The 25,842-nt window shown below is 45.7% G+C and overlaps 1 protein-coding gene across 7 annotated transcripts in view; it reads right to left on the bottom strand.

Annotated features, from left to right (window-relative positions):
- Nucleotides 1-25,842, bottom strand: part of LOC139280212 (uncharacterized) — a 122,494-nt gene that overhangs the window by 59,643 nt on the left and 37,009 nt on the right. For all 7 annotated transcript variants that reach the window (XM_070899810.1, XM_070899811.1, XM_070899814.1 and 4 more), the window contains exons 12-17: nt 23,576-23,742; nt 18,888-18,984; nt 12,613-12,736; nt 8,547-8,739; nt 7,456-7,571; nt 6,947-7,026 (exon numbers count right to left, since the gene is read on the bottom strand). In XM_070899810.1, the coding sequence (XP_070755911.1) occupies nt 6,947-7,026; nt 7,456-7,571; nt 8,547-8,739; nt 12,613-12,736; nt 18,888-18,984; nt 23,576-23,742 (777 nt within the window). The remainder of the gene's footprint in view (nt 1-6,946; nt 7,027-7,455; nt 7,572-8,546; nt 8,740-12,612; nt 12,737-18,887; nt 18,985-23,575; nt 23,743-25,842) is intronic.

The raw sequence follows: 25,842 nt of genomic DNA, 5'->3' as shown, positions 1-25,842 counted from the left end.
CCGGTCTATAATTACCCGTTTTCTCTCTCCCTCCTTCTTTAAAAAGTGGTGTTACATTAGCTACCCTCCAGTCCATAGAAACTGATCCAGAGTCGATAGACTGTTGGAAAATGATCACCAATGCATCCACTATTTCTAGGGCCATCTCCTTAAGTACTCTGGGATGCAGACTATCAGGTCCCGGGGATTTATCGGCCTTCAATCCCATCAATTTCCCTAACACAATTTCCCACCTAATAAGGATATCCTTCAGTTCCTCCTTCTCACTAGACCCTCGGTCCCCTAGTACTTCCGAAAGGTTATTTGTGTCTTCCTTCGTGAAGACAGAACCAAAGCATTTGTTCAATTGGTCTGCCATTTCTTTGTTCCCCATTATAATTCACCTGAATCTGACTGCAAGGGACCTACGTTTGTCTTCACTAATCTTTTTCTCTTCACATATCTATAGAAGCTTTTGCAGTCAGTTTTTATGTTCCCGGCAAGCTTCTTCTCGTACTCTATTTTCCCCCTCTTAATTAAACCCTTTGTCCTCCTCTGCTGAATTCTAAATTTCTCCCAGTCCTCAGGTTTGCTGCTTTTTCTGGCCAATTTATAAGCCTCTTCCTTGGATTTAACACTATCCTTAATTTCCCTTGTTAGCCACGGCTGAGCCACCTTCTAGGAGTCTAGGATGGCCAGCTCCTTAGTTGGTTTCTCGACATATGGTCTAGAAAACCATCGCTAATACACTCCAGGAAATCCTCCTCCACCGCATTGCTACCAGTTTGGTTAGCCCAATCAATATGTAGATTGAAGTCACCCATGATAACTGCTGTACATTTATTGCATGCATCCTTAATTTCTTGTTTGATGGTGTCCCCAACCTTACTACTACTGTTTGGTGGTCCGTACACAACTCGCACTAGCGTTTTCTGCCCTAAGTGGATTTGGAGTAAGTTTTTGCTGGCCAAAGTGGCATAAATGTCCAAAACTGTCGTAAATATCTGGGAACGCCCCCTTTTGAAAAAAAACCGGACCTAAAAAAAATCATACCTAACTGACTTTGGAGCAAAATCTTTGGGGAAAATGGCATTTTTTAAACTTACGCCAGAAAAAACAACTTACTCCAAAATAATTGATGCAAGTCATGTACTCCCAAAAAATTGATGCAAGTCATGGCCAGGATTGGGCCCATAGAATGGTTACATCACAGAAGGCCATTCGGCCCGTCGAGCCAGTGCCGGCTCTCTGCAAGAGCACCTCAGCCAGTCCCACTCCCCCACCCTTTCCCCGTAGCCCTGCAAATTGTTTTCCTTCAGGTAATTATCCAATTCCCTTTTGAAAACCGATTGAATCTGCCTCCACCACCCTTTCAGGCAGTGCATTCCAGATCCTAACCACTCACTGCGTAAAAATGTTTTTCCTCATGTCGTCTTTTGCAAATCACCTTAAATCTGTGTCCTCTGGTTCTCGACCCTTCCGCCAATGGGAACAGTTTCTCTCTATCTCTTCTGTCCAGGCCCATCATGATTTTGAACACCTCGATCAAATCTCCTCTCGACCTTCTCTGCTCCAAGGAGAACAATCCCAGCTTCTCCAATCTATCCACGTAACTGAAGTCCCTCATCCCTGGAACCATTCTTGTAATTTTTTTCTGCACCCTCTCTAAGGTCTTCACATCCTTCCTAAAGTGTGGTGACCAGAATTGGACACAATACTCCAGTTGAGGCTGAACCAGTGTTTTATATAGGTTCATCATAACTTCCATGCTTTTGTACTCTATGCCTCTGTTTATAAAGCCCAGGATCCTGAATGCTTTTTTAATCGCTTTCTCAACTTCCCTGCCACCTTCAATGATTTGTGCACAAGTACCCCCAGGTCTCTCTGTTCATGCACCCCCTTTAGGAGTGTAACCTTTAGTTTATATTGTCTCTCCTCATTCTTCCTACCAAAATGTATCACTTTGCACTTTTCTACGTTAAATTTCATCTGCCCCGTGTCCACCCATTTCACCAGACTATCTATGTCTTCTTGAAGGTTATCACTATCCTCCAAGTTTTGTGTCATTTGCAAATTTTGAAATTGTGCCCTGTACACCCAAATCCAAGTCATTAATATATATCAAAAAAAGCAGTGGTCCCAGTACTGACCCCTGGGGAACATTACTGGATATCTTACTCTCGTCTGAAATACAACCGTTCACCACTACTCTCAGTTTCCTGTCACTTAGCCAATTTTGTATCCATGCTGCCACTGTCCCTTTTAGTCCATGGGCTTCAACTTTGCTGCCAAGCCTATTATGTAGCACTTTATCAAATGCCTTTTGAAGTTCACCCAAATTTTGTCCAGTTTCGATACTTCACATTTGCGTTGGCCAGTGACTTTAGAACAACACATGCTGCGACTTCCTTTGTTCTGCTACAACTATTTCCACCACCTTGTCGGGTGCTAAATAACTGGTTAGCACAATAAATGCAAGTATATTTTATATGGAAAATAGGCTCGCAACAGTAATAACAACAATTTGCATTTATACAGGCGCTTCACATAAGTAAATCAGACAAAAACAGACGCCAAATCAGTGACGGAGATAGTTTGGTCAGAGGTGGATTTTTGAGGAGAGCATCCTGTGACCGCATATCCTCAGATTTCAAAACATTCCTTCATTGCTGCTGGTGGAGGAGGAACCTTGCTATTGGTTAACAGTTTGTTCAAATCCATGGGAGTCTGGTGGGGAGGTGAGAGTGGGAGGGATAGACCTGAAGGAAACTAACTGGTCTGCCTAGCTATGTGAATCTGGATATGGACTCTGACTTGTGAAGGATCTACCCATCCTTGGGAGTCTGGAAGGGAAAGTGGATTCCAGCCAGATATTTTAACTTTCAATCACACTAATAGATGTAGTCTACAGACCACCTAATAGTGGAGGAAGAAATATGCAGACAAATTAGGGAAATGAAAAAAAATAGAATAATAATCATGGGGAATTTCAACTATCCTGATATTAATTGAACAGAAGAAGTGGGTAAAGGGGATAAGGGAATGGAGTTCCTACAATGTGTACAGGACTCCTTCAAAACCAATATGTAAAAAGCCCAACAAGGGAGGATTCGCTACTGGATCTAGTAATGGGGAATGAACCAGAGCACATAAGAGAAGTAAAAGTAGGGGGACATGTAGGCAATAGTGATCATAATATAATACGCTTTAAGATGATAATTGAGAAGGACATAAGTATGACGAAAACCAGGTTAATAGATTGGAGAAAAGCTGACTTTGAAGGGCTGAGAATAGAGCTTGGTAAAATAAAATGGGCAACAATATTGTCAAACAACGATGTGGAGCAGCAATGGGAAACATTTAAAACAGTGTTCAACAGAGTGCAGGAACAATATATTCCGTTAAAAGGAAAGAACAAACTAAACACGAATGAGACTCCATGGATGAATAAAGCCATAAGGGTATTGAGGGTTAGGAAAGGGGCATACATTAAGTACATAGACAGCAGGGGGTTGCATGATAAGGGAGAATACAAAAAGATTAGGAGAGAAGTCAAAAAAACAAGTAGGAAGGCAAAGAAGAACTATGAAATGAAATGACCAAGGAACATAAAATAAAATAGTAAAATATTTTACAGGCACATCAATAAAAAAGGGAAGGTTGGGATGGGAATAGGGCCATTTAGGGATAGACAGGATAATACCACATGTAACGATAGAGATATCGCAGAAATATTAAATAATTATTTTGTTTCAGTATTTACCAGGGAGATAGAACAGGTGGCCATGACCTAGGGATATGCGGTCATTGGACGATGAGATTAGTAATGAGTTAAGTACATTTAAAATAAAAAGAGGGGTTATATTAAATAAACTAATCAAACTTAAAGAGGATAAAAACCCCTGGTCTGGATGGATTACATCCATACATTTGAAAAGAATCTTGGGAAGAGATAGCAGAGGCCTTATTACACATATTTAATAATTTGTTAGAAAAAGGCGTAGTGCCAGAGGACTGGTGGATAGCTAATGTAATACCTATATTTAAAAAGGGGGACAGAACATGTCCAAAGAATTATAGACCAGTCAGCTTAACATCGGTGGTAGAGAAAATAATGGAATCCCTTCTAAAGGAGAAAATAGAAGAACATCTAAAAACCAAAAATATAATAACGAACAGTCAGCATGGGTTTCAAAATGGAAAACTTGCTTGACCAACCTCACTGAATTTTTTGAAGAGATAAGAGAGAGAGTAGACAAGAGTAATGCAGTAGATGTAATTTATCTAGATTTTCAAAAGGCCTTCGATAAGGTACCCCATAATGGACTGATGAACAAGGTCAGAGAATGCGGAGTCAGAGGACAAGTAGCAGAATGGATCGCTAGCTGGCTTCAAGACAGAAAGCAGAGAGTAGGGGTAAAGGGTAACTATTCACATTGGCAGAAGGTGGGTAGTGGTGTTCCACAAGGATCAGTGCTGGGACCACTGTTGTTCACAATTTATATTAACGATTTAGACTTTGGAATCAAAAACACAATTTCTAAATTTGCGATGACACCAAATTGGGGCAATAGTCAATACTGAGGAGGAGTGCAACAAATTACAGGAAGACATTAATAAACTTGCAGAATGGGCATATAATTGGCAAATGAAGTTTAACACAGATAAATGTGAGGTATTACATTTTGGTAGGCAGAACATGGAAGTCACTTATTACTGGGAGGGTGCGAGTCTGGGTGGGGTAGAGGAACAAAGGGATCTCGGAGTACACATACACAAATCACTAAAAGTTGCGACAAAGATTTGCAAGGCCATTAAAAAAGCAAACCAAGCACTAGGGTTTATTTCTAGAGGTATAGAATTGAAAAGTAGGGAAGTTGTGCTAAACCTGTATCGAACATTGGTTAGACCGCACTGCGTACAGTTCGAGTCGCCATATTATAAAAAGGATATAGAGGCACTGGAGAGGGTGCAGAGAAGATTTACAAGAGTCATACCAGAAATGCGATGGTATACATATCAGGAAAGGATGGACAGGCTGGGTCTTCTTTTTTTCTTGAAAAAAGGCTGAGGGATGACCTAATAGAGGTCTTTAAAATTATGAAAGGTCTTGATAATATGGATAGAGAGAGAATGTTTCCACTTGTGGGGAAGAGCTTAACTAGAGGCCATCGATATAAGATAGTCACCAAGAAATCAAATAGGTATATCAGAAGAAACGTTTTTACCCAGAGAGTGGTGAGAATGTGGAACTCGCTACCACAGGGAGTGACTGAAGTGCATAGTATCGATGCATTCAAGGGGAGGCTAGACAAACATATGAGGGAGAAGGGAATAAAGGGTTATGCTGATAGATTTAGATGAGGAAAGACGGGAGGAGGCTCGAGTGGAGCACAGATGCCGGCATGGACTGGTTAGACCTATTGACCTGTTTCTGTGCTGTATATTCTATGTAATTCTATGTAAAGCCTATTTCATGGAAACACTGCCAGAGTGGGCATTCCTCTATTGTAGCTGGAGAAATGTTCCTTTCAAGTACACATTCAAAATGTCCTCATGCACGGAACATTTTGCATTAAGGTCAGTCTGAACCTCGGGCCGAATCTTTGGCATAATTGGGCACATTTTGTAATATGGTGAGCTTCAACTTGGAACATAACTGAATCATTCTGGGATTCAGAAACGATCTGACAAATTCTGAGCCAGCTCTGGAAATTCTGAAATGACAGGAATGAGAGTGTCACCCCGATAATATGCTGGAACCCCTGGATCAGGATAGTGCCCTTCTCCTGACATTTTTTGATATTTCCATTTCCCAGACTCCCTAGTCTTCTGGCTTCTCCAATGAGGATTGCTGAATTTGTGCCAGATGTGCTAAATATCACGGTGTTTGTGTGTGCATTCATATCCATTGGAAATTGGGAGGAGACTGTCCCAACTCATTATTCTTAGGACCTTCACCACCATTTCAAACTCAAAGTCATGACTGAAAATATATTTTTAAAGAGAACAAACTCTTCAGTTACTTTATTTATGATGGATTTGAACTTAGGTCCCAGAAATAAAGGTAGCACCTTAAAAGACTGCCCTAAATGAAAGCAGAACTTTGTTTACTATTTTTGGGTTGATTTTAACCCAGGTCCCAGACGTGAATGGCATCACTCAGTCACAGTCACCCCAGTCACAGAATGGAGACATCTGATTGAGCTGCATTCAATCCTGGATCTTACTGGTGAAACTACAGTATTGTAACTCATTATCCCACTCAATTTCCATGTCTAATTCATCATAGGCAGCCCCTCGAAGCGTCAAAAAGGGATGAGTTCACAGGCATTTCAATGTTCCAGATCCCGAACTAATATTCTAGATCCCGAACTACATCCTTAAGGTGGAAGATGCCTGTGTGTGGATTTTTTTAACGTGTGGTGGCCGTTGCACACCAGCCACCACACGGGCTTGACAGAGCTAGGTCTTGGTCCAGTGGCAAGGATTAACCAAGACGACTGGAGACCAGCTCTGCTGCATGGACCTAGTGCGCACACATATCGCAGTGTGGGCTGGCCCGTGCTGCCCCTGGGCCCTCGCCTCTTCTGGGCCTCAGACTCACGCCTCTCCTGGGCCCCGGTCACTTCCCTCTACAAACTCTTGCTGCTCCTTCGCCCCTCCTGCTGTGCCTGCCCGCAGCGCAATCAGCGACCTGGCTTCGCAGCCGTCGCCCTCCTGCAGCAGCACGCGCTGCTCCCTGCAGTGGTATACCATCGCACGCTGCTCCCTCCAATGGCCCCGGCCTGCTGATAGTCTTGCAGGCTGAGACCGCACCAATTACCGGCCCGGAAATGTCTAATTGTCTTAGTTCTAACACACTTAGCAAAAAGCTGAGATGCTAAATCCTACATTAAACATCAGCCTTCTCCTTCACTGATGTAAGATTTGTGATCCTCTATTGTAGTTAGCCATGAATACTCACTCATGCAGTTCCTGTAGCTGGGCGATCTGGAGATTGTGTTCTTCTATCAATAGCTGCACTTGTTCCTCAGGAACCAAACCCTGCAAAAAGGAGGGAAAATATAATAGATTAACGTCACAGTGCTGTGCATTAGACTATGGCGTTGGCTCAAATCAGCCCTGACCGATGAGATGCCGGTGTTTGAATGTCCAGAGTCTATACAATACAAACATGCAAATATGAGAATAGGAGAAAATAATGGACACACAGGAGTGAGTCACAGGTTGGAATCTAATTGAGGGATTCAGGTGATTTATATATTGACAATAATACATAGTGAGACAGTGAGTGTTGGCAGACTGTTCAACTATGGAACGCAACACTGCCAAGTCCAGTCCTGTTCTCATCTAACATCTGCACATAAGTACTTGTCAACAGAGGTCGCTAGAATGGTCAGCAGCAGAAATCTCTGGCTGCTTTTATATTGCGTTTTTTGTTTCTCTTTCTCTTCAGCTGTATATTGTACTTACTGATTTTGCTATGGAAAAGGATGCCCAGGACATGGCGGAAGTGCAGCTTTCTCTTAGCTCAGGTTTTTCGACGCAGTTCTCAAGCTCATCCCGGCTGGTTTCCTTCAGGTCTATCCCTGTGGAAGAATTACGCACAAAGAAGTCATGGTTTTCTTTGAGTGTTAAGTACTAGCCAGGACAATGGGAGAGTTTCCCTGCTCTTCTTCATAGTGCCGTGCGATCTTCTACGTCCACCTGAGAGAGCAGACGGGGCCTCAGTTTAACGACTCATCTGAAAGACGGCACCTCCGACAGTGCAGCGCTCCCTCAGTACGCTACTGAAATGTCAGCCTGGATTATGTGCTCAAATCTCTGGGGCTTGAACATACAACTCCCCCACTCAGAGGCAAGAGTGCTACCACTGAGCCAAGGCTGATAACTTAGCCCCAATTTTAACATAGAATGGACGTGTGGTGTGCGGGGGCTGGACTGGGAGGGGAGCGCTCACCATGGCACCAACGTGAGGCCTGTGCGATTTTTAATGTGTCTCATTTAAATGTCCCGACACTGACTACCAGCCAAAGCCTGCAGCAAGCGGAAGCAGAAAATCATGCGGCTGCACCAGGGGATGAAGGATATGGTCCTCGGCAAGGTAAATGGTAGAGGAATACTTGGTGATTGCAGTTGAGGGAGGGGGCCACCTGGGACAGAGGGGGCCTATGGTTTTCTTGCAGTGTCAAAAGAAGACATTGTGGTCCTTCTGGCCCACAAGGAAACCTTAAAAGAAAATAACTTATCGAGGCCTCTTCTGACCATGGTCCTGAGCAATTCGTGTATTTCACAATTAAAACTGTGTCGGGGTCCAAATTACGTCATCCGACTCCAACATTTAAATATTTATCAGCCCCCACCTGCCTGCAGCGGCTGGCCTCGACACTCCTGAAAACCCGAGTTAAAATGGTAGGGGTTGTGAATGGGGCAGGAACTCAGAGTGTATTGCTCGGTCGTCATTTTAACACATCGCCTGCACTGTTTCCTGCCGGGCGGGCAGGGTTAAAATCGGGGCACTTGTTTTTATTTTATTTCTATTTATTTTTCTTAACAAGTTTTACCTGTGGCATCCAAGACGAGCTCCTCTAGACTCCAAGCCTCAGTGGACTGGTCCTTCCACATTAATTCCTCTAACTCCTCTAAGCAGAGGCTGATGCACAAGACTGCTACGGTTCTTGCTGGTGAGCGTGTAGATTTAGGAGTAAAAAGCTGAATTTCTACATAACTCATGCGTTTCTGTTCCATCAGTAGATCCTGAGAGGAAGTCAAGGCAGGGGTATCAGCCTCGCTACCTGTGTACAATTGCATTTCACTTTATTTATTTACTCCATTTAAGTTCTGTTTATCGAGTCGAGGAATGTCAGCGCTGGAGAATGGAACATTGTTCCACTTTCTGTCCTGAGGCACCAACACTGAGCAGCATGAAGCTTTATCTACATTTCCCCATGACGCTTTTTTAGGTCAAGGACAGCACTGGTTGGATGCAGAGTGAAGCTCCCTTTAAACTGTCCTTTCAATCATTGTCCATTCCGCACAGGCTAGTAACAACATAAAGAATCCCTTTATACTGCCTGATGACGCACTCCCAGGTCAGGTACATCTTGGATTAGAAGCTCCTTCTAAGCTGCTTCATTAAGCACTCCAAGGCCAGGTACAATACTTGTTAGACGCTCCCTCTACACTGCCATAGTAATATTTCTCAAGCCTGCCTCCCATTGAACCAATGTGACATTTTATTTATGACATCCACCATGTTTGAGTGAGACTGCCAATCTGTGCTGAATAATACGTAGTTTAATCCTATGGTCCCACAACTATCCATAACACGGTTGAAATTCCTTAAACTGATTTCAATTAGAATCTTTGCAACCAAAAAAGACAATCATGTAGGTTAGATTTAATTCTGAGAAGCAAACCAGATTTTAACTATGCTGTCCAGAATGTCCCAGGTTTTATGCCCAGCCTGTGCTGATCTCAGCCATGTAGCAGTGTAGTTGCTACAGTTAGCCTCAGCACCCTTTGGTTAGTGAGGGCAAAATTGGCCAGTGTTCCTGCTCCTGATCATTACTGAGTGATCACTGCTGGAAGGGTGCCATATGAATAGTGGGTTAGGGGAGGAGTAGATGTGAAAGTGATTGTCCCATAGTTCGAATAGCCTGTGGTACTCACTGTCTAGGCTTACCCATGAATAATATGCACTCAGGCAAGATACTGAAAGACAACCAACACCCAGGGAACTATTCCCCAGCAAGAAGTCAAATGCTTCTAGGAGAGAAGGAAGAAAATTGGCAGGGAGTGTAAAGAAATGGCAGTGTTTAACTTCATCTGCTCGGACCGGAACTGAAGGAGTTACTGTAGCGTCTGTAACAATTCAGGGGAACCCTTTGCCAATAAAATCCCCATGCTCTATAGTTGTAGATCAATGTATTGTGCATCGAAGAGAAATGAATTCAAATACTGTGTTAATCTTCATGTAGACCGCAGTTTTGAAAGCAAAAAAACAATTTAATTTGGAGTCCAGCATATATGACAGTTTATTATAACTTATTTCTAGGTCTGGGGGTGAGAGGAAAGGTTTGTTTGGGGTGCAAATATGCAATGCCACCCTCTACGCACGTCAATAATTTGTCTCCACACTCTAGATTCCTTGGTGCTACACATCACCCCCTCACCAAAGAGGCTGGCAGACACAAGTTATGAGAGTTCTGCTGATATAACACTAAGGGCTCGATTTTAAGGGCGGGATCAGGGCGGGGGGCTCCGAGGCAGTTGGGAAACTCGCCCTGCCGACTCCAACGGCAGGGACTGGTTTGCATGTGAGGCTTCGGTTTCCTGCCCGCTGCCAGCAGGTTGAGAGGCTGGCTGACTGCGGATAGCTAGGCCCGCGGCACTAGGCCGCACAGAGGAGGGAGGGCGGGATCAGGGATCGGGCCGGGCCATTAAAAAGGAATGGGGAGGAGGGTGCTCGGTCAGGGATCAGGGATTGGGCTGGACCATTAAAAAGGAATGGGGGAGGGAGGGCAGAGATTGATGGGGGGGGGTGCGGGGGGTGAGAGAGGTGGGGGTGGGGTTGGAAAGAGAGGATTGGGGCTGGATGATCGGGTGGGTGAAGGGAAGAACGTGACCGACCACCAGAAGATCGTTGCTGGCCTCAGCATCATCAGTGGGGGTGGGAGGGAGACCTGGGAGGGGTGTTGGGGGTGATCTGAGGCCTTGACCTGGGGGGTCTCCGATTGCAGGGGGTGGGTTCGGTAGGGACCCTGGGTCCAGGAGATAGGTATAAAGGCACTTACCTCCTGGATCCTGCAGTCCCTGCCTTGCTGTAATTGCCGGGTTTTACGAATTGTGTTAATCCCATCCACATGCAGTTAAAAACAAAATGGAGGTTAAAAAAGAGGCTTCCGGCCTCATTATAATATTTAAATTGATGCCAGCCTCCTGAGAGCAGGTTGGCTGCCAGGCCCCATTCTGCTTCCCATTCCGCCTCCGTTAAAATCGGAAGTGGGCGGGTTGGAGGCGGGTTCAGATCGGGAATCCAACTTTTAGTGGGAGTTGTGTACAGACCTCCAAACAGTAGTAGTGATGTTGGGGAGGGCATCAAACAGGAAATTAGAGGTGCATGCAATAAAGATGCAGCAGTTATAATGGGTGACTTTAATATGCACATAGATTGGGCTAACTAAACTGGAAGCAATACAGTGGAGGAGGATCTCCTGGAGTGCATAAGGGATGGTTTTCTAGACCAATATGTCGAGGAACCAACTAGGGGGGAGGCCATCTTAGACTAGGTGTTGTGTAATGAGAGAGGATTAATTAGCAATCTCGTTGTGCGAGGCCCCTTGGGGAACATTAAATGGTGGAATTCTGCATTAGGATGGAGAATGAAACAGTTAATTCAGAGACCATGGTCCAGAACTTAAAGAAGGGTAATTTTGACGGTATGAGGCGTGAATTGGCTAGGATAGATTGGCGAATTATATTTAAGGGATTGACTGTGGATGGGCAATGGCAGACATTTAGAGACCGTATGGATGAACTACAACAATTGTACATCCCTGTCTGGCGTAAAAATAAAAAAGGGAAGGTGGCTCAACCGTGGCTATCAAGGGGAATCAGGGATAGTATTAAAGCCAAGGAAGTGGTATACAAATTGGCCAGAAATAGCAGCGAACCCGGGGACTGGGAGAAATTTAGAACTCAGCAGAGGAGGACAAAGGGTTTGATTAGGGCAGGGAAAATGGAGTACGAGAAGAAGCTTGCAGAGAACATTAAGACGGATTGCAAAAGTTTCTATAGATATGTAAAGAGAAAAAGGTTAGTAAAGACAAACGTAGGTCCCCTGCAGTCAGAATCAGGGGAAGTCATAACGGGGAACAAAGAAATGGCAGACCAATTGAACAAGTACTTTGGTTCGGTATTCACTAAGGAGGACACAAACAACCTTCCGGATATAAAAGGGGTCAGAGGGTCTAGTAAAGAGGAGGAACTGAGGGAAATCCTTATTAGTCGGGAAATTGTGTTGGGGAAATTGATGGGATTGAAGGCCGATAAATCCCCAGGGCCTGATGGACTGCATCCCAGAGTACTTAAGGAGGTGGCCTTGGAAATAGTGGATGCATTGACAGTCATTTTCGAACATTCCATTGACTCTGGATCAGTTCCTATCGAGTGGAGGGTAGCCAATGTAACCCCACTTTTTAAAAAAGGAGAGAGAAAACAGGGAATTATAGACCGGTCAGCCTGACCTCAGTAGTGGGTAAAATGATGGAATCAATTATTAAGGATGTCATAGCAGTGCATTTGGAAAATGGTGACATGATAGGTCCAAGTCAGCATGGATTTTGTAGGTTAAAATATCCCCCCCGTGTTTAATGAGTTCAGGTGTGATCTTTGCTTCGCTCCTGATCAGAGCTGTGCCAGAAAGTGGGTGGGAGGGCGGGGAGTGGGGGGAGAGAAAGAAAGTCAGAAGGGACTTAAGTTGCTTGGATAGTCTCACGCTCAAAGTGAGCAATAAGGCTACAATCTTGGCAGCAAATATGGTGAGGCTGGTGGGGCAACCAAAAACTTACCAGAAGATAAATTATATTAAAAACAACGAATAGAAAATCAGGAGCATGTCACTGCTACCTGTGGCAATCGGAACTCCCCTTCGGCAATCACTCCTTCCCGATCCCGGAAAAGCAACACCTCCAGCAAAGCGGAATCATCCTTTCCTCCGGACATGAACATTTCAAACTTTGCTCCTTGGGTACTGAGATACAAATAAAAATCAAGAACCATGTTAGAGAACAATGGTTTTAGATCCCTGAAAAACATATGGCTTGATCTGGAAGTCCTGGATCAATTCACTGCCAGCAAACTGCATCTTTTCCTTGATGGTTTTTCATTTTATTTTCCTGGTATGGCCACACGCCAAGCAAAGGAATGTTTCCCAAGTTAAGAAATCCAAGTGAAAAGGCCTAAAGTGCAGGACATCACAAAGGTTAAAAAGAGAAGACTAGGTAAAGAAGTAGCAATTAAATGACACCTAGCTTGGTTTTAAAAGCAGGTAGATCGTAGGAGGAACAAAAGATAGAGAGGTAATAAGGGGATAAGGGGATTATGGGGAGCGGGCAGGGAAGTGGAGCTGAGCCCATGATCAGATAAGCCATGATCTTATTGAATGGTGGAGCAGGCTCGAGGGGCCTTTTGGCCTACTCCTGCTCCTATTTCTTATGTTCTTATGTAATGAGTCCCACAGGATGGAGGTAGAGTAGGAGAGGATGACCTTTGATTTCAAGCATGAGGACATTATTAATAACTTCAGAGCCATGGTCACATTGCATTTGATGGTTCACCTAGGAATGTCTAGGCAGCACACTGCACAATTGGACTGCTGCAAAGAGTGCCAAAGATGACTCACTCCTTGTGGAGGGAGGCAGAGCATGCAGGGAGGTCCTCTTCCCTTCGAATGGGCGGATAAGACCTCCCCAGGAGATCAAAGGAGCCTAGCTCCAAATAGCAGAGAAGGTAAACAGCCGGGATGTGGTCAGGAGTACCTGGGTGCAGTGCCGGAAAGGTTTCAATGATCAGGAAAGGTGAGTACAAAGCCACACTCAGCTTCATTCTGCTGTGCCTCTCATCACATCCCCATCACTCTGCCTTCCCTATCCTACTCCTGCACACCCTTACAGCAAAATACCTTGCACCACTATCCATCCCTCTCTCTATCTATGTTATCACATCCCCATCTGACCAGCCACCCATCACACTCACCCACGTCCTAATGCAACCATACCAACTAACAACACACAAGGCCACTTGGCATTGCCACCCCACTCCATCATAGTCTCCCTCTAAAGATGTAACCGATCCATTCCTTACACTCATTCCATCGCTCTCACTCAACCTTCTCTTTCCCTCCTTGCAGGAGAAGAGAGCCCACAATAAGGCGGCCAGGGAGAGAACTGGAGGGGAATGTCATCATTGGTGACCCCAACATCAGCCGAGGAGGCTGTGCTGGATGTTTCTGGAGTCGCTGAGCAGCTGGAGGTGGGAGATGGAGAGAGGGGACATTTCAGCAACCTGGTGACAGAATTACACATCATGCAGCCAAATGGCATACACCAGTCACTCATATGGGGACTGATGTCAGCAGCTGAATGGTCATCTTGTGCACAATGGTATCTGTACTCATTCTTCAAATGACATATCTAACTCATCTCTTTTCTCTCCCACAGGTCCATCAAGAGCTCCCCCCCCCCCCCCACTTTCCACCACCCAGGAGGAAGAGGAAGACGACTTCTCAGAGGAGCCTCCAGCCTCTGAGGTCACACTATCACCAGACATAACGCATCCAGCACCAACGCAGATACGCATACCTCGGTGGGTCACACGCGAGATAGAACAGAGTTGTCACCTGGTGTCTTACAACTCAAGAGCAGATGGTGGAGACAGGGACAGCAGTGAGGATTCCTCATTGGAGGGCACAGGACAAGCCCAGCTCTGCTCAGCTGCATGTAGACGCTGAGCCTCGGGGCCATCCAGAAAGAGGGCGATCCTGGTGGTGCAGCAAGAAGTGCAGGAGGCTTTGACAGGTTTTGCAAGCGTAATGTTTACAAATGTTCAGAAAATGGAGGAGTCCATCTCCAACATGAGCATCACCATGTTGCAGGTGATGGCAACTGTAGGCTCTTCCATAGATAGGATGGCAACCTGCATGGAGCAGTTAATGCTCCACTCACAGGAGCACATGGTCTCTATGGAGAATAGATGGCAGACGCTCATAGACCTCCTGTCTAGGAGGGATGTCAACGTAGGCATGAGTCCTCATGATCCCACTGCTGTGCAACACAGTGCTCTCCAGCTCCTTGTTAGCAGGGAAGTGCGGGTGGCCCATGAGAGGGATGATGGTGAGAGGGGACATGGAAGTGGGGGCTCCTCTCAATGCACTCACACTTCTCCCTTGCTGCCACCCCCTCAGTCAGAGTCCCAGATGCCGCCTCGGATCGCGATGGCTTAGTCTGCCCCTGCTCAGTCGCAGGAAGAGCAGTCTTTGGCGAGGCCATCAGAGGCTCCAAAACCCAGAGGATATCCTCCAAAAGCATCTACGCAGTTGCAGCAGGGAAATGAGCAGGCTGCCTCTACTTCTGCTGAGGCCACAGGGGTAGCACCTCTTAGAAATACACGCGAGAGAAAGATTCACAAGGGTAGCCACTTGTGTGTTATGTTAAATGATTATGTAAAGTTTCCGTTACTGTAATGTCACACATAAAAATCTTTATTTTCACCACTTTTCACCACATGGACAAATCTGTGTGCACCTTTGGACGTGGTTTAGTGAGTTGCAGTGAATGGTGAGACATAACGTTACCTCCAGTAGTAGTGGTCAGTGTGAAAGGAATAGGTTGGTCATTGTAGGGATGCTTTATGGTGTTGCTGTGGGGTGGTGCCAACCTGGCAGCCATATGTGTGTAATGCTTAAAGTTAAGTAAATCTGGCCACGATGAGTCCATCGCTGGCCTCCCGGGTAGCAACATGATCGAGTGCTGGTGTGATCTGGACCGCAGTTTCCTCTGAAGAGGCTGTGTGCTCGGTGCCTTGCTCCTTGTTTATCGTTAATCCTCGCTGATGTGCTATGTTGTACAGGGTTTGGCAGACCATGACGATTCTGGAGACACTGACTGCTGCATACTGAAGGGCGCCTCCAGATCTGTCAAGGCATCTGGAGTGCATTTTCAGCATGTCTATTGTCTGATCTATGACACATCTGGTAGAAATGTGGCTTTCATTATATTTCTCCTGCGCCTCAGTACTTGGCCTCCTCAAGGATGTCATGAGCCACGCCTTCCGAGGATAGCCTTTGTCTCCAAGCAGCCGCCGGAAATTCTGTTTGAACGAGCGAAGAGCTAGGGAGGATGAACTGGCGCAGGACGAGAGTCATGCCAGTTGCCAGGGAATCTGGCGCACCCATGCCCGATAATCTTCCCATGGTTGCAGATGAGCTGCACACTGAGGGAGTGGAAGTCCTTGCAGTCGACAAAGACTCCTGGGTGATGGTGGGGTGCCCTGATGGCCACGTGTGTGCAGTCGATGACGCCCTGCACCCGTGGGAAGCCAACCAGAGCCGCAAAGCCCAGCGCCCGCTCAGTAACACTGGCTTCACTAAGGATGTAACGAGCAGGATGGCTAAAGGGGAACCAGTAGTTGTCGTATATTTGGATTTCCGGAAGGCATTCGATAAGGTGCCACATAAAAGGTTACTGCACAAGATTAGAGTTCACGGGGTTGGGGGTAACATATTAGCATGGATAGAGGATTGGCTAACTAACAGAAAACAGAGAGTCGGAATAAATGGGTCATTTTCAGGTTGGCAAACTTTAACTAGTGGGGTGCCGCAGGGATCAGTATTGGGGCTTCAATTATTTACAATCTATATTAATGACTTGGATGAAAGGACCGAGTGTAATGTAGCCAAATTTGCTGATGATACAAAGATAGGTGGGAAAGAAGTTGTGAGGAAGACGCAAAGAATCTGCAAAGTGATATAGACAGGCTAAGTGAGTGGGCAAAAATTTGGCAGATGGAGTATAATGTGGGAAAATGTGAGGTTATCCACTTTGGTAGGAAAAATAAAAAAGCAAATTATTATTTAAATAGGGAGAGATTACAAAATGCTACGGTACAGAGTGATCTGAGCGTTCTTGTGCATAAAACAGACAAAGTTAGCATGCAGGTACAGCAAGTAATCAGGAAGGCAAATGGCCTTTATTGCAAGGGGGATGGAGTATAAAAGTAGGGAAGTTCTGCTGCAACTGTACAGGGCATTGGTAAGACCACAGCTGGAGTACTGCGTACAGTTTTGGTCTTCTTATTTAAGGAGGGATATACTTGCATTGGAGGCTGTTCAGAGAAGGTTCACGAGATTGATTCCTGAGATGAAGGGGTTGTCTTATGTTGAGTCTATACTCATTGGAGTTTAAAAGAATGAGAGGTGATCTTATTGAAAATATAAGATTCTGAGGGGGCTAGACTGAGGGGGCTAGTCAGGGTAGAAGCAGAGAGAATGTTTCTCCTCGTGGAAGAATTTCGAACTAGGGGTCATAGTTTCATAATAAGGAAGGGGTTGCCCATTTAAAACAGAGATGAGGCAGTATTTCGTTTCTCAGAGGGTCGTGAATCTTTGGAATTCTCTACCCCAGAGAGCTGTGGAGGCTGGGTCTTTGAATATATTAAGAGATAGATTTTTGAACGATAAGGGAGTCAAAGGTTATGGGGAGAATTAGTGCCAAGATCAGATGAGCCATGATCTTATTGGCTCGAGGGGCCAAATGGCCAACTCTCGCTCCTATTTCTTATGTTCTTATGTTCATCAGTGGCAAAGTTAATATCATTGGTTGACTTGTCAAACAGAGCATTGGTGACCTGTGTGATACATCTTTCGACGTTGACTATGAGATGTCGCTAATGTTTACTGCAGATCCCTGGAAGGAGCCTGAGGTGAATAAGTTGAGGGTGCTGGTGACCTTGACAGCCACTGGCAAGGTGTGTCCACCCACTCCTCTGGGCTGCAGGTCTTGCTCCAGCAATGCGCAAATGTCTGCGACAACCTGACACACTGCTGCGACGTCATGTAGAGGAAGCTCATCCTCTGCCTGTATACCCTGTGTTGGGAGTATCGCCTCTAGCATGGTGCAACCGTGCGCTGATGCCCTCTGTACTATGCAGCATCATGTGGTTGAGGAGAAGGTTGGCGCAAGATCCTGCAAATTCCCTGGGTGGACAGACGCACCAACGTTAGCGTCCTCGACCAGGCCAACATCCAGGACACCCTCAAAGCCTCCCTGATAAAGTGCACCAACCCCACTGACACCTGGGAGTCCCTGGCCAAAGACCGCCCTAAGTGGAGGAAATGCATCCGGGAGGTCGCTGAGCACCTCGAGTCTCATCGCCGAGAGCATGCAGAAATCAAGCACAGGTAGCAGAAAGAGCATGCGGCAAACCAGTCTCACCCTCCCTTACCCTCAACGACTATCTGTCCCACCTGTGACAGGGACTACGGTTCTCGTATTGGACTATTCAGCCAACTAAGGACTCATTTTTAGAGTGGAAGCAAGTCTTCCTCGATTCTGAAGGACTGCCTATGATGATGATGATGACTGCTGGTGTTGGGGCTTCTCGTGGTATGATTCTGAGCACCAAGATGAGACAGTATAGATGGTACCCATGCTGATGGAATAGATGGCAGGTCAAGTAGTGATGACAGAAGCAATATGTCAATGGGGTGATAGGTCCTAACAATGAGCTGACACTAGATGGTGACATTGCTGGAAAGACTTGCAGCCTGCAGAAATATAAATCTGTGCTGACAATGCAGTCAGCAAGAGCTTCTGCCTGAGGAAAGTGATCAGATGTGAGGTGGGAGTTTTTAAATTGTACTTTTCATGCTGTCCACTAATTAGCTGGATCAATGGCCACTCAACTCCCGCCTCAGGTTGACAGGCTTGGTTCCCGAGCTACATGATTCCCATGGTCATCCAGTGAAATTTGAAGGGTAGAGTTAAAGAGAGTCTTAAGGGGCTGGCAAGTACCTAATAATTATTTAAATTAGCTCGCCCGCCTATTCCGTTCGGGTCGCTAATGTGCCGGAAAATGCGCCCGAGGTGCGTGGGGCAGGAGGAGGGCGGGTTCCTGACCCGCTGCAAGATTTTTCAAATTTCTCACCCGACCCACCTCCAATCACGCTCGCATGGACCCCAGAAAATTACGGCCCTACTGTCTAGGTTCCAAAATGAAGAATGGCCACTTGAGTGAGATATTGGAGGATATCCATCACCTTTGGAACTGTGCCCCAGCTGGAGTCAGTTTCAAGGAACAGCAGAGAAAACAGGGGGGGGGTGGTGGGGTGGGAAGGCAGCACTTACCCAGTCAGCACAGATTCCACGGCTGCCTTTGCAAACTCACTCTTGGCTGCTTCTGATGCTTTTAAAATTCCAGATTTTGACCCAGTGACAGGCAGATCTATCAACAGGAAAAAATTCAGAACACTTAGCATTAAATGAGTGCCATCAACCCAACCAATGAGATTACAGCGCTGGTCTCACAATGTGTATCTTATTACCAGTGAATATTCTTTTCTCCAGCTAAGTTATGTTCGTGCTATTTCCCCCCACGGTCTCTTTCACATCACACACAAAAGATTAAAGGATGTCAATGCTGGCAGTGAAATATTTTACCACATTCTCTGTTCAGGAATCCCAGCTCAGATAATGCATGGGCTGCATGCAGAGTAAGGATCTTTTTACACGGCTCCATCGCACACTCCCATGTCAGGTTATAGCATTGTTAAATGCAGCATATAACTCCTTCTATTATTTACAATCAAGGACCTCCAGGTCAGATACATCCTGGGTTAAAGCAGAGTAAAGGGCCCTCAAATCTGGAATAAATGTATTCCATTGCCAAGCACTGAAATTCCTCATTTTGATGAGTAAAAAAAATCACTAATATATACTGTACTTTTAATAAACTATCTGATTAGTACTCTACTGTCCTCATCAAGATGATACGTTTTATTCCACTTTTACAGAGATTAATGCGTAACAGTGATATATGGTTAGCCACAAAGTATGATTTATATTCCTCCAAGTGAGGTTTCCCTTATATATGATGAAATTACTTATAATCAGCTTCAGAGGTAGGAAATAAATCATATTACACCAGCCATGGCTCACACTTTTTCTACAACACCGAATAATTTGTCCAGCCAATTAGATAATCTTCATTACATATTAGGATAAATTCACCAACCACCCATTAAAAAAATTCATTCATAACAGCTCCACTCATCATTCTGCACTCAACCAGTGTGTAGCTGAGCTATGCAGAAATAGGAAGATCTCAGGTTTGATTCCAGGTCTGTGCTTAGTTGGCTTATCTCAGCAAATGCCACTCTAATTGGCATCATTGCCCCATGGTTAGTGGGAGTGGGGGGGGGGGGGGGCGGCGTGGAGGAGATCGGGCAGGGTTTCTGTCCCTTCAGCTATCCTGAAACCCCTACTGAGGGTGTATGTACAATAATGTTGGAACGATAGGAACAAACTTATTTGAGTTCCCCCTATGGATGAATAGCCTGACAACATTTACTGTCAAAGCTCACACTTGAATAATAGCCACTTGTGCATGATGCTAGGGGATGACCACAAACCAGCAAAGAGACAACATCTTCAAAAAAGGAACATAAAATTTAAAAAGTGAAAAAGAATTCACCAAGTTATGGTGAATATGATTTATATCCAGCAAGTCAAACAAACATGTAATATACTCACAACTGAATCCTTAATGAAATCACTCATGCACAACTTGGTCAGGTCTGTGTGCTAAGTAAACAAATTGGCCATGATATTTACAGGGAGGTGGGGAAGGAGTGGAGACGCGTGTTTGTGAGGGGGAAATCCTGGAAATGTCAGGAATGCAGAAGTTCTGCCGAATTTAACAGCAGGACTTCGTCATTATTTTCTTTTAGCTCCGTTTCCCGTGTGGCAGCTGGAGGGATTATCATCATCACCTTCATAGGCAGTCCCTCAGAATCGAGTCCACTCTCAGCATGAGTTCTTAGGTGGCAGAACAGTCCATTACGAGAACCACAGTCTCTGTCACAGGTGGGACAGACAGTGGTTGAAGGAAAGGGTGGGTGGAGAGTCTGGTTTGCCGCACACTCCTTCCGCTGCCTGCGCTAGATTCCTGCATGCTCTCGGCAATGAGACTCGAGGAGCTCAGCGCCCTCCCGGATGCACTTCCTCCACTTAGGGCGGCCTTTGGCCAAGGACTCCTAGGTGTCAGTGGAGATGTTGCACTTTATCAGGGAGGCTTTGAGGGTGTCCTTGTAATGTTTCCACTGCCCACCTTTGGCTCGTTTGCCGTGGATGAATTCCGAGTAGAGCGCTTGCTTTGGGAGTCTCGTGTCTGGTATGCGAACGATCTGGCCTGCCCAGCGGAGCTGATCAAGTGTGGTCAGTGCTTCAATGCTGGGGATGTTGGCCTGGATGAGGACGCTAACGTTGATGCGTCTGTCCTCCCAGGGGATTTGTAGGATCTTGTGGAGACATCGTTGGTGGTATTTCTCCAGCGACTTGAGGTGTCTACTGTACATGGTCCATGTCTCTGAGCCATACAGGAGAGCGGGTATAAGAACATAAGAATTAGGAACAGGAGTAGGCCATCTAGCCCCTCGAGCCTGCTCCGCCATTCAACAAGATCATAGCTGATCTGGCCGTGGACTCAGCTCCACTTACCCGCCTGCTCCCCATAACCCTTAATTCCCTTATTGGTTAAAAATCTATCTATCTGTGATTTGAATACATTCAATGAGCTAGCCTCAACTGCTTCCTTGAGCAGAGAATTCCACAGATTCACAACCCTCTGGGAGAAGAAATTCTTTCTCAACTCGGTTTTAAATTGGCTCCACCGTATTTTGAGGCTGTGCCCCCTAGTTCTAGTCTCCCCGACCAGTGGAAACAACCTCTCTGCCTCCATCTTGTCTATCCCTTTCATTATTTTAAATGTTTCTATAAGATCACCCCTCATCCTTCTGAACTCCAACGAGTAAAGACTCAGTCTACTCAATCTATCATCATAAGGTAACCCCCTCATCTCTGGAATCAGCCTAGTGAATTGTCTCTGTACCCCCTCCAAAGCTAGTATATCCTTCCTTAAGAAAGGTGACCAAAACTGCACGCAGTACTCCAGTTGCGGCCTCACCAATACCCTATACAGTTGCAGCAGGACCTCCCTGCTTTTGTACTCCATCCCTCTCGCAATGAAGGCCAACATTCCATTCGCCTTCCTGATTACCTGCTGCACCTGCAAACTAACTTTTTGGGTTTCATGCACAAGGACCCCCAGGTCCCTCTGCACTGCAGCATGTTGTAATTTCTCCCCATTCAAATAATATTCCCTTTTACTGTTTTTTTCCAAGGTGGATGACCTCACATTTTCCGACATTGAATTCCATCTGCCAAACCTTAGCCCATTCGCTTAACCTATTTAAATCTCTTTGCAGCCTCTCTGTGTCCTCTACACAACCCGCTTTCCCACTAATTACTAATTACTATGGCCCTGTAGACCATGAGCTTGGTGACAGTTTTGAGGGCCTGGTCTTCAAACACTCTTTTCCTCAGGCGGCCAAAGGCTGCACTGGCGCACTCGCACTGGAGGCGATGTTGGATCTCGTCGTCAATGCCTGCTCTTGTTGATAAGAGGCTCCCGAGATAGGGGAAAAATGGTCCACGTTGTCCAGGGCTGCGCCGTGGATCTTGATGACTGGGGGGCAGTGCTGTGCGGCGAGGGCAGGTTGGTGGAGGACCTTTGTTTTACTGATGTTTAGCATAAGGCCCATGCTTTCGTACGCCTCAGTAAATATGTCGGAGGGATTAACAGGCTGGCCAGCTGCTCAGCTCGAAAGGCAGCAGTAGAAGGCCGCAACCAAGGATGGTCCCCGGCAACCAGGGAACATCGCAGGTTGGTGGGGGGTGCTTGGGAGTTTGGCCCGGCAATCGGAAGGGAGGGGGGAGGATCAGAAAACATCACGGGTCTATTCGCCTGAACTATTCCTTGTGGTAGCAATATTTGACCCTGAGTTGAGCTTATGACCACATATCCACACCATCACTAAGGCTGCCTATTTCTACCTCCGTAACATTGCCCCTGCTTCAGCTCATCTACTGCTGAAACTCTCATCCGTGCCTTTGTTACCTCTAGACTTAACTATTCCACGCACTCCTGACTGGCCTCCCACATCCTACTCTACGTAAACTTTAGGTCATCCAAAACTTTGCTGCCCATGTCCTAACTCGCACCAAGTCCTGCTCGCCCATCACCCCTGTGCTCGCTGACCTACATTAGATCCCAGTTAAGCAACGCCTCGATTTAAAAATTCTCATCCTTGTTTTCGAATCTCTCCATGACCTCGCACCTCCCTATCTCTGGACTTACCTCCAGTCCTACGACCCTCCGAGATATCGGCGCTCCTCCAATTCTGACCTCTTGAGCATCCCTGATTATAATCGCTCCACCATTGGTGGCCGTGCCTTCAGCTGTCAAGGGAATTCCCTTCTTAAACCTTTTCCCCTCTCTACCTCTCTTTCCTACTTTAAGATGCTGCTTAAAATCTACCTCTTTATCTGCTCTAATATCTCCTTATACGCCTTGGTGTCAAATTGTGTTTGATAACGCTCCTGTGAAGTGCCTTGGGATGTTTTTCTACATTAAAGGCGCTATATGAATAGAAGTTGTTGTTGTTCAGTCCTGCCCGCCAACTGATCTGGTTTATATTGATAACCTCCAATCCCAATGAAAAAAGACGATATTGTTCTGAAACACTATCCAAGCTAACACAAGGGGTGAAATGCTAGAAACATAGAAACATAAAAACTTACAGCGCAGAAGGAGGCCATTTCGGCCCACCGTGTTCGCGCCGGCTGACAAAGACACTTTGGTGTCTATATCATTAAGTCCCAGTGATAAAATCCTTTAAAATGGCTCAGTCGATTATTTCCTTGTAAGGGCTTCTTTATATATAGTGGCAAAAACCATACCTGATTCTTCATCTTACCTTGTTTGCCTGCACTTATTTTGACCTGTTTCGGTGCTTTGTTTTTCTGCCTGGCTGCTGGGTCCCGGATAAGCTGTATTCGGTGATGCTCTTTTTGGTAGGTAAGCAGGCAAGACAGACCTTGCTCAAAAGGGCCATAAAATGTAGTCGCTGTCACACAGAGAAATCTGAATGAAAAGAAACAATTGCACATTAGAAGCTACGTGAAAGGAAATTAAAACCTTCTCTACTGGTCAATTATATGTCCATTGTGAGTGGTGCCATATAAAACTCCTTGGAATGGAGGTCAGTCCATTAAAATTGAGACCCCTTGGAATGGAATGTGAATCTTTGGAGACTATCGAGGAATTGGGTGCAGAGATCAGTACAGCCAATTTATGGCACTCCCTATTGCCTGGTCATTAAAACCAATCACTGGAAAATCAGGAGCACCACAAATCGGGTGAGCAGACCTCCACATCTGATTCTTTGATCTGCATTCCAGTTAAATGAAGTTCTGCACCAGGAATGGAGCCCCATAACATTTATCCGAAGTGTTCAGCAATCTAACAAAACTGGTTAGTAACCTGAAAATGGGTGAATGCTTGAGCTCCATTGACAATTGTGCAGTTAGATTTGATATTGTGTCTGTTATGCATGTAAACCTGTAATTACCATGTCTAACCACCAGAGGGCTTATCCCCTGGAGTCCTAAGGGACCCCACAATCACTTGGGAGCACCTGTATATAAGGAGGCCTCACAGGCTGGCGAGGCACTCTGAGATCTGTAATAAAGGACTACGGTCACACTTACTTTGAGCTTGCAGTATCTAATCTAACTCTTTATTCAAGGCATAACAACTGGCGACGAGATACAGATAACGAACCCCAACGCAACAATGCAGAGAACTGTGGGCATCCTGGAGAAATGTTTGGAGGGAGATGATTGGGCAATCTTCGTGGAGTGACTTGACTAATACTTCGTGGCCAACGAGCTGGAAGGAGAAGCGAATGCTGCCAAACAAAGGGCGATCCTCCTCATCGTTTGTGGGGCATCAACATATGGCCTCATGAAAAACCTGCTCGCTCCAGCAAAACCCACTGACAAGTCGTACGATGAGTTGTGCACACTGGTCCGAGAGCATCTAAACCCAAAGGAAAGCGTTCTGGTGGCGAGGTATCGGTTCTACACGTACAAGAGGTCTGAAGGCCAGGAAGTGGCGAGTTACGTCGCCAAGCTAAGGCGCCTTGCAGGACATTGCAAATTTGAAGGACACTTGGAGCACATGCTCAGGGACTTCTTTGTACTTGGCATTGGCCATGACGTAATACTTCGCAAACTTTTGACTGTAGAGACCCCAACCTTGAGTAAAGCCATAGCGATAGCCCAGGCGTTTATCTCCACCAGTGACAATACCAAATACATTTCCCAGCATACTAGTGCTGCTGCAAGTACTGTGAACAAAGTAATGTTGTTTTCGAATCGAAATGTACAGGGCAAGACTTACACACCTATAGCTGCATGTCCACAGATGACTCAGAGTCCGCCATCAGGGGTGGTGAATACAAGGCAATTATCACCATGTTGGCGCTGCGGGGGTGATCATCGATTCCTCAGTAGTGGGTAAAATAATGGATTCAATTATTAAGGATGTCATAGCAGCGCATTTGGAAAATGGTGACATGATAGGTCCAAGTCAGCATGGATTTGTGAAAGGGAGATCATGCTTGACAAATCTTCTGGAATTTTTTGAGGATGTTTCCAATAAAGTGGACAAAGGAGTACCAGTTGATGTGGTATATTTGGACTTTCAGAAGGCTTTCGACAAGGTCCCACACAGGAGATTAATGTGCAAAGTTAAAGCACATGGGATTGGGGGTAGTGTGCTGACGTGGATTGAGAAGTGGTTGTCAGACAGGAAGCAAAGAGTAGGAGTAAATGGGTACTTTTCGGAATGGCAGGCAGTGACTAGTGGGGTACCGCAGGGTTCTGTGCTGGGGCCCCAGCTGTTTACATTGTACATTAATGATTTAGACGAGGGGATTAAATGTAGTATCTCCAAATTTGCGGATGACACTAAGTTGGGTGGCAGTGTGAGCTGCGAGGAGGATGCTATGAGGCTACAGAGTGACTTGGATAGGTTAGGTGAGTGGGCAAATGCGTGGCAGATGAAGTATAATGTGGATAAATGTGAGGTTGTCCACTTTGGTGGTAAAAACAGAGAGACAGACTATTATCTGAATGGTGACAGATTAGGAAAGGGGAAGGTGCAACGAGACCTGGGTGT

Source organism: Pristiophorus japonicus, chromosome 14, assembly GCF_044704955.1.
Source record: "Pristiophorus japonicus isolate sPriJap1 chromosome 14, sPriJap1.hap1, whole genome shotgun sequence".
NCBI lineage: Eukaryota > Metazoa > Chordata > Chondrichthyes > Pristiophoridae > Pristiophorus > Pristiophorus japonicus.
This window is presented reverse-complemented; position numbering and strand designations above follow the sequence as displayed.